General features: G+C 35.9%; 1 protein-coding gene across 1 annotated transcript; it reads left to right on the top strand.

Annotated features, from left to right (window-relative positions):
- Positions 1-211: 211 nt before the first annotated feature.
- Positions 212-9,053, top strand: LOC113235433 (hepatocyte nuclear factor 3-beta-like). The gene is made up of 4 exons (XM_026471116.1): positions 212-547; positions 6,116-6,344; positions 7,213-7,288; positions 8,177-9,053. Exons 1-4 carry the CDS (start codon positions 258-260, stop codon positions 8,239-8,241), a joined length of 660 nt encoding a protein of 219 aa, XP_026326901.1. The 5' UTR covers positions 212-257; the 3' UTR covers positions 8,242-9,053.
- Positions 9,054-9,646: the final 593 nt, after the last annotated feature.

Here is a 9,646-nt window from a genome sequence, read left to right as displayed (position 1 = left end):
GTGAATGGATATATAGCATTAATTAAACAACTAAAATGGAAATAGATTTTATAAACATTTTCCAAAACCTCGTAAATTGCAAAGAATGTAAAAAATATTCATAGATATACAATCTCCTTTGCACCCTTTCGAACTAGATTACGGTGCTATCACTGACTGGTACGAAAACCATGGCCTCCGATTCCAAATTCAAACTCGCTCAGTGCACCCGCGACTGCGGTCTGTCAACATTGTCGTAAAAAAAATATCACGTCAAAATGGCTGCCAAAAGCGCTGACAGATTGAAATTTAGACGCAGAAAATTGTCCAAAACTTCTGTTGAGGATAATGACTGCGCGAGTCTTGCGTGGTTATTGAATTTCCGTTTGGATGAAATTGTGAACGTAAAAGTGCCTGATGATGACGTGCCTTTGAAGGAACCTAAAGCTCCTATTCCTGACACCCCACCTGCGCCGAGGAAACCACCTTACACTTATCCTGAATTGATTGAACGAGCGTTGAGAGAAAAAGGGGAGTTGACAGTATCTGCCATTTATCAGTGGATATCGTGAGTTTCTCTTATTTCTCAAATTTTCTGAACTGTAGAGGTATATGTTGTTAAGTATGTGTGTTTATATTATAAGAAGAATATGTGGAAGTCTGGGTTGAAGGGACGCAAAGCCGTGTAGTTCTTTAAGAAGAAGTTTCTTATCTTAATCTGGGTGAAATTATAAATATTATATATTCTTTACCTATTCTCATCTGATTTGTAACACTGGTAGGTCATGCTTTGGCATTATAATTTTTTTATTAATAATTATTCATTATGGCCGTCTCCTATGACTTAGAGTACATTTGATGAATCGTAATCAACATAATAAATGTTAGTTTATGAGGTAAATTATCTCTGTAATGAATGGTAATTTTGATTTAAGTATGTAAATTAGTAACAACGAAAATAAATAACGGTTTCTCAACAATCGAAATCACGATTCTCCGTTGACAAAAGATTATCGGTTGCGGTGTGTGCACATTCGGGTGGGGTGTGTGCCCAAAGTGGGTTGGGGCTATATATGGCTTTGTTAAATTTTCTCCGATATGTCGATTTCCTCACATTGCTTGCCTTCAAAACTATTGATAGTCTAGTAATCTAAATTGCACTATGATGCAGGTCGCTTCGTGATTAGAACTCGATCCCTCCTGTGTGTCATCGCACCTAGATTCTATGTTTGAAATTTCCGCAGGTTGTATTCGGCCGGTGATCGACTTAACCCTTATAGACTATTACTTGCCTGTTTAATATTGTTCATGTAAGTTATACAAAATAAATAAGTAAGTTCTCGCCAAGCTTCTAATTTTGACAATTTTAATCAATAACGTTTACTTTAAAAAAGGATAGAAGCATTTGTTATTTATTTTTAAAAAAGCCGATAAAAATATGTAGAAGGCAAGGATAAATAAAAATATTTTTACATGAAAACAGTCCGGAGCTTCATTAATATTGATGGTAATGAAAACAATTCATCAAATTAATTCAGCGACCTCGGTTTATTGTACTATTCAATCAATCAATTGGATAGTAACGGTTCAGCTGTTATTTTCTGTTACCGTATGTTATATTAAGCTTTGGTTCAGAGAGCATGCGTTTTAAACATGTACACTCCTCATACAATAGTGATCTCGTTGGAAGAAGAAACAAGCATCCACTATCTTTGCGTGTATTGCTTTAAGGAGTTTACGTTTTCATCTATGTTTTATGATGTCCCGGCACCACGTTTTTATAATCCTGAACTATACATGGTTATAATATTGCTGTGATGGATCTAACCTAAATCTAAAGGGCATGTTTAAGGACTCCTCGCATCATTCGTAGTCCGTACAGCCTTTATCCTCCTAAGGCCATGTACATAAAAATGTATATATATTAATAATAATATTGAAATATAATATTGAAGTCAGCAGAGAGCCAGACAATATGTAAAAGTCCAAAGTACATTATAATGAAAATATCGTATTTAAATCATTCTATATGTCTATTGCTGTTAACTACCTCTGTGGCCGAACGCTTTAACATGCTGGACTGCCACGCAGAGGTCCTAGGTTCGATTCTCGGGCCGGGAGAAATATTTGTATGGCCTACATTTCTTTCTCCCGTGAGTTTGGATGTAATTTGTGGTTGTGTATGTGTGTGACCATGGCACCCGCGACACAGCGTTTCCCTAGTGGGGCTATGTTGAGTGTGTACAGGGTATCTAGAAACACACGCTTTTCTTGAAAATATGTGTGAAAATATTTAGTACATTTTAGTGTGACATTGAGGTTCAGCTCTTTTCCCGTTGTAGTTTGCTCTGTCTTAGAAGGTTATGCATGGCACCGTAGACAAATCTGCGCCACCACGTGTACACTTACCGTAATCTGACTTTGATTCAGTTATTTCACAGAAATTGCTTTCCTTAATACACAATCAAATACCTTTACAATTCCACGTTTCATTCAAAAGCATTGTCGACGATATCAAATTATGCCTACAAAGAGAAAGGTTTAATATTACTTCAGTGTCATTTAGCCCGTTCTTTGTCCTGTTCGTACCCAATTTTCCTATCTATTGTAATGGTATTGCCCATTGTAAGACTGTGTTACACACACGTAAGTTACACGACCATTATAAGGGCTCCCATTGGGCGATCCGTTATTATGTTATATTCGTTATTCGCACTTCCTAACGCATCATGTCGTCGTCCCAACTTTTGGAATGACTCAATTGTTCCATCGTCATCGTAAGATGTATTGTATAGGATTCACTACGTTAATTCTATTAAAAAAAACTTGTTTTTCTTCGTCCTCAACCATTTAAAAATTCCTTTAATGAAAGAAAAGCATGTAATTGATTCGTAGAATTACGTTACAACTTATATTTATTTTAATTTTATCTCATTACACATTTCGAAACTAATTAACCTTATTTAATTCAATTACATTTTCCCTAACCCCTTTCTGATTACCGGTTAAACGTGATTACAGATGCTTATCATTTGATTACAGTTAATTACAAATGTAATATTGTAATCAGTATCTTATCGCTGCAGGATTTGCTTCCGTGTACCGATTCATTGGGTTGTGAAGGGGGAGATATGCCACTTGTTTTATTTGTTACGCGTTTTCTGACACGTGGCATTTGTAAACAAAACGATCTTTTTTCATTGCTTATAAAGTAAATAATAATATTTCCTGATTGTGTTTACATAGCTTTCTTGACATCAACGGACCCTGTCTTGGGCAGTCAGAAAGTCGTTTGACTTCGATTGCATGTTGGTCGCCGAGTAGACCAAAATGTATTTAGAGAATGTTCACATGTTAAAATATAATGTCTTAAACTAACATAACATACATGGTTCTACGGGGAAATCATTAATAATTTGGGTCACTGATCACAAGTGTGCACGTGCCTTTATATCAAAACTTTCTTATCTCAAAGTTCAACTCATCTTTGAAATGCATTAGGGTGCCCCACAGTTGTGAACAGGTGCAAAAAAATTGTCAGCAAACCCCATGATCGACCGCTTAGTACCGGATGTAACAATAATTGACTTGATTAAATGAAGATATGCTACTTATTACACTCCCATTTTATAATATTCCGAGCACGCTGTAGAAAGCGACTAGGCAACAAAATTCAGAGGATATATATAATAGGTACTATCTATCAAACATCTTCCTATTTATGATATTAGCTGCCTTGTTATGATCGCCGACTCACGATTAAATTAAGACACGCTATTAATTATTCTCCCATTTCATACTTCATATTCATATCACATAATTTCCCATGTACGCCGTGGAAAGCCACTAGGCAACAAATCCAAGGGATACGTAGTACCATTTACTTCCTATTTATAATATTAGTTGCCTTGTTGTGATCGCTAAATCATCTATCAAACAAGTTGATGACTGTAAATTCTCTTTGTTTTACGGAAATATTCACATTATAATATGTTATCAGTGTTAACATTATTCGTCATGTGATAATGATAAAGTGTTAGTCTATATATTTTATACATCAATGGTTACGATAATCGGCGAATTAACCAGGGTAAGGGGGGGTCACGGTGCATGCGCGATTGATACCCCGTGCCAGGTGGAGACGGGCGCGCGCCTTAGCTACGGTAGATCACAACATGTCATAGGTAGGGAGCTAGCTTATTGGTTGTTGTTTATATCTATTGCAAAGTTTCGGGAATTTGCTTTAAAGGAAGTGGTTTTGCATAAATATGGTGAAGATTACTATAATAGGTAACAGAACGTAAATAACGTGTACATACATGGCATTTTCAAAGATACAGACGAATTCTACTAATACTAATTTTTAAAACATATTTGCTGCATGCATAAAGTAGCACATCTGCTTAACAATCTTTATTAATATTTTTTTATGACACCAAGTTACGTGACGGACACTGCGTGGCAGTTCGGCATGATAACCTTTCGGCCACCGAGGCAGTTAGTTTATTGAATACTCAAGACCATTCTTTTTAAATTACATTTCAGATGATAGCAAAAACATGGCACAATTGTATGACGAAAATTACGTAAGTGGGCTTGCTGTGCACCAACAAAGTACAGTCCAGAATTTTGGAACTGTATGGTAAAATTGTATGGCGGTACAATTTTATCTAAGAATAATAATGTTGTGGAAACGAATTTTTGAAATTTAACTTTTAGTTATTATCGCCATTAAAAATCTAACCTGTCCAACTTTAAAATTCCTTGCACAATAACCTGATAACTATGTAAGTTGTAGAAACATGTATAATCATGGTTACTCATGCTTTGTTTTTCAATGAATAAAGCTTCTATTATGTATTTGTACAAAATTTCTGACATAATTGGATTCTGCTGCTGCAAAAATTCCAAGTATATGAAAAGACACTTTCTGGTAAGATCCAATAAGTATGCAGATCTTCAGCTTATACATATTGTATCTCTAAAAAGGGTACAATATACTTTTATTTAGTACCCTCAATTTTAAGGCAAGGCTACAATCGGCAGTAATTTTTTTGATAACCTTAATACATTTAGTTTTGGTGCTATAAACAAAAAATTGTTTTTCCACTAAAATTTAAAAAATGAGCTCAAATTCGTTCAGTGCGCTATATTTTGTTATCGATTTTGTACTAATTTGAAAAGTGTCAGGTCTTATTTTAGTTTTCTATCAAAAACGAAGTTTCCTCTTGCAGACTGATACTGTGTACCGGGAGTCCGCGTAGTTCGACATGGAACTTTAAAGTAAATGGAACAGTGTTCGAGTTAATGTTACACATTTAGCTGGCCTAAAGAGACCTTTACACTTTATACTTTATCCCAACATGCGGCTTATATGCTATTCGATGGATTTACGATTCTCATTCATAAGTTGTTTTACAGTAGGTCGTGAAAATATTTAAAAATAGGGAACAAGTTTGATGTTGTTCCATTTATACCGCTATATGTATGCTCTTCCACTCATAAGGTATGAATTTGAGAATCAATCTTTGTATAAAAAATAATGTACATACTGTTGTTATTATTATTAGGTTGGCTTTATTCGGGATATATGCAGCCCTGCGTCTGCGACCGTTAATTGATCTTTTGTGATCACCACTAATTACAGTTCGGAGCCAAGGCCGACAGTTTTGAAAAACTAAAGGAAATTCCTGGCACCGATAGATAGGCACTGGCACTGGCACTGGCACTGGCACTGGCACAGGCACCGGCACCGGCACCGGCACCGGCACCGGCACCGGCACCGGCACTGGCACCGGCATTGGCATTGTCATCATCATCATTATTATTATTAAATATGAAGTGTCAAACTTCACGACTCTTTCTACATACCAAAATAAATATTACCGATGTCATATCAATTGCACTACTAATTATAAGTTACTTCATCTTGCGAAAACCCACATAATTTGGAAAAATAAAATTTAAACTAAATGTAAAAATTAAAAAGTAATTAAAAAAAATAACAAGAGGACCGAACTAAAGAGAAAAATAAATTAAAGTAAGGTTTTATAGAATTGATTTGCAAAATCTGTTAGGCAAAAACTTTGGATATTTTTTGTACTGAACTAAAAAACCACTTACACTTTATTTCCAGAGATAGATTCCCTTTCTATAAAGCGAACGATGAACGCTGGAAGAACTCGGTCCGACACAACCTCTCCATCAACCCACACTTCCGCAAAGGAGCCCGGGCCCCACAAGGCGCGGGGCACCTCTGGTCCTTAGCGGCTAACGCGATAGATCTTTTACCGTTAAGGAATAACCCTGAGGATAGAATTGTTGGAGAAACGCTTCAGGAAGCGCAGATCATCGAGTGCCCTAAGGTAAGCATGCACTGTAATGAAGTTACACAGATAATGAGAGCTGACATACCGCACCATTGGTCACATCTGCAAAGTGACCACATTTCATAGAGAGACATTAGACATTCTAAGAACGATATTAGTCGATTTTTTTTATGCTTAAATACAAGAGTTATATTATCCACATAACGTCAGATATAGTGCAAATCCGCGTATGTAGTATTAGTAAAAAGCGCGTATCTTCACCAAACCAAATATCACAGGAGAGGGATTTAACGTTAATTACTTTGTTATTTCAAGGGCTATAACTTTTATTTTTGCACAATAAGCATTAATTTATGTTGTCTACTGACTGATAGCAATAGATTCCCCGCAAATCACGCTAATGTGGTTGCCACTACAATTACGCGGATTTGATTTGGCGGCTCAATTGTAGAAATGGAGACTCGTAATTGCTTATCCTCGACATAAGTATACATAATTTGTTTCATATACTTCCTATTATTCCTATTCCTTTTATGTGATATTAAAAATAGTACATATTTATGTCTAAATACATATATAACAATAATACGAGCGAATTCAGTATACGCTTTCTTTATGGATATAACGCACACACACACTCAACATAGCCCCGCACTAGGGAAACCCTGTGTCGCGGGTGCCATGGACACACACATAGACAACCACAAATTACACCCAAACTCACGAGAGAAATAAATGTAGACCATACAAATATTTCTCCCGGCCCGGGAATCGAACCCGGGGACCTCTGCGTGGCAGTCCGGTATGGTAACCGTTCGGCCACGGAGGCAGTTAAATTACCTATATATTACCCACTTAGCCGTATTATAATTGTATCTAAAGAGCTTTGTGATATCGTTTTCAGGTCATAGTCCTGGACGAGGCTGCTATTGCGGCGGCGAGTATTATTCCTGATCAAGACATGTTCACCGGCAATACAAGTAAGGCGAAAATAGTGTATTTAAATTTACATTTTTGTTATTGTTAGACGTTGGAAATGAAATAATTTTTTTTCAGTAGGGTTAGCACGATAAGACGCGACTTGTGCCAGAGCGACAAAAAGCGCGAGATCTGTATGCGAGAATACCAGTATCTCGCGCTTATGCCGCTTTCGCGCTACTCGCGCCCTATTGCGCTAGCCCTGCTGATCTAAATTGCGTATATTTTTATTCTATGGTTATGACTAACTGAGATGGTGAAGTTATAACTACTTACGTGTGATATTCATATTTAAGGTGGTTTTGCATTAATATTAGATATAAGTGGTTGATGACTTTCAGTCAACTATGACTATGAAACCTGTAGAGTGGGACCCGAAACGTTAGTTCGTTTTTAAAAATTAACATACGCGATTTAGATTAGAAAAAAATAGTTTTATTTCATGGTTAATGTTTTCTTAAGATACGTACAATAAATAATTACAACTTCTTATAAAAAAAAAACTGACCTCAAACGTTTGTGGAATTACATTTATTGCTAAGTTTTATTGAAATCGGTTGGCGGAAACTAGGACAAATTCAATAAACCGAATTCATCCCCTAATTTCCCTTGAAGGTGGAATATTTCCTTCAAATTTGAATGGGGCAATTACTGGAGTATCCCCTTTCCAACAAAAAAAGGATCGTCGAAATCGGTTCACAAATGTCGGAGTAAAAGCGTAACATACACAAAAAAAAACCAGACGAATTGAGAACCTCCTAAGTCGGTTAAAAAGGCAATAGAGTCTGTTTACAAAAACTCTTATGAACTAGTAATAAAAATAAATAGGAATATTGCTCTATAAAGGTTAAATACAATGTATGTTAAAATGTCTTAATTTTTGGTTCCAGTGTTCCTAAACCCAGTTTCCACGGAGCAAGTTGTTAGGGAATGTGGATTGATCACCGTCGACTGAATGCCTGCATGTGTCAACTTAGGATTAACGTGTACATTGATCAGAGCTATTGTACAAGTCCAAAAAATGTTACCGCTCTATAGTTAGTTAGACTTTGGAGTAGCACTCAGAACTCAGCTTTAAGTTTATGAAAGCAAATAGGACTGTGTAACGCTGAAAAAGAAATAAGCGAAATGAATTTGCCAAGACTTCTTTTTCTAAGCTGGAAAATATGAAACGTGGATTAAAGGCGGAAGGTGATGTGGGCCATCGAGGTACTTTTTGGGTCTGGTCAGATCCGCGAAAGAGCACATCTTTATCGTAAGCCTATGTTACAAACGCTTCATATTCATAGCGGCCAACATTATTTGACGCTGAACCGACTGGAGACATTTATTGGTGCAATGTCTATAAATGTTGTAGATCTGGGCCCTAAATATGCTAATTTCAAATTATTTCAGTTGTAGTGGTCGGATTTTGTACGTTTGGTATTCTGCTAAAATTTAATCGTAGTGGCTTGACAGTGTATTCAACTATACTCCGTCCAACCATTTATTTAACTTTTGACATATGCATGCCCACAAAGTTCTTTAATTATGAACGTACAACCATAGACAAAAAAATGCAATACTTCCTAGACTCTTTTATTTTTTAATTTTAGTGAAGCGACGTGCTCTTTAGCTATGATATTTATCGAGTCAACTGATTATGTAACGAAGATTATTTCAAGTTCATAAATTTTGGTACCTGTCTAATAAATTACAATGAAATGAAATAAATTATGAATAATTATTATAAATTCTTATTGTTTAATATCGTCGAATTCTTCTCTCGCTGTCAAAAGTTAAATAAATGGTTGGAAGGAGTATACTTTTGTAATTTTTTGGTATTCTGCTCTGCTGCTTACATCGAGGCGTAGTCTACTAGTTATTTGACGTTTCTTTTGATTCGATGATGTTTTTTTCACTTACAATTCAAACGCTCATATCGATTATCAAATTATATTTAAAAAAATATCCATTTAGTTCGAGACTAAATTGCTGATTAAACGAGATAAAAATTCAGATATGCATTTACTATGCATTTTCATGTTAGTTTTTATACGGCAATATTAATCGTTCGTGATTGAATTCCATCACTATCATTCCACTGACCACCTCTATTAAGATTTCTATTAACTGCCATTGCAGTTACATTTTAGCCGATTATCAAGGATTATCCTAATTACAATATAACCTCAGTTGAGTCTCAATGAATTCACAGACACCAAAGGTTTCAAGAAAATTAGTAGGTTTGGGGCCCTGACTCGTTGCCTTGTCATAGTGTAATGAGTGATCAACACATTGTTGATAAGGTAACACGCGTCGACACACTTAATTAAGTGTGTCGACGCGTGACATTAAGAGTATTTGATGATTTCAAAGAA

Source organism: Hyposmocoma kahamanoa, unplaced genomic scaffold, assembly GCF_003589595.1.
Source record: "Hyposmocoma kahamanoa isolate Upper Pololo Valley unplaced genomic scaffold, ASM358959v1 87, whole genome shotgun sequence".
In the NCBI taxonomy this organism is placed as follows: Eukaryota; Metazoa; Arthropoda; class Insecta; order Lepidoptera; family Cosmopterigidae; genus Hyposmocoma; species Hyposmocoma kahamanoa.
The sequence above is the reverse complement of the archived record's forward strand: the minus strand, read 5'-3'. Positions and strand labels throughout refer to the sequence as shown.

Bases quoted from the DNA above. Each gene is read 5' to 3' on its own strand.
- LOC113235433 (XM_026471116.1), top strand. From the start codon at position 258: ATGGCTGCCAAAAGCGCTGACAGATTGAAATTTAGACGCAGAAAATTG. The intron at 548-6,115 runs GTGAGTTTCTCT...CTTTATTTCCAG, and splicing joins GCCATTTATCAGTGGATATC to AGATAGATTCCCTTTCTATA. The intron at 6,345-7,212 runs GTAAGCATGCAC...TATCGTTTTCAG, and splicing joins AGATCATCGAGTGCCCTAAG to GTCATAGTCCTGGACGAGGC.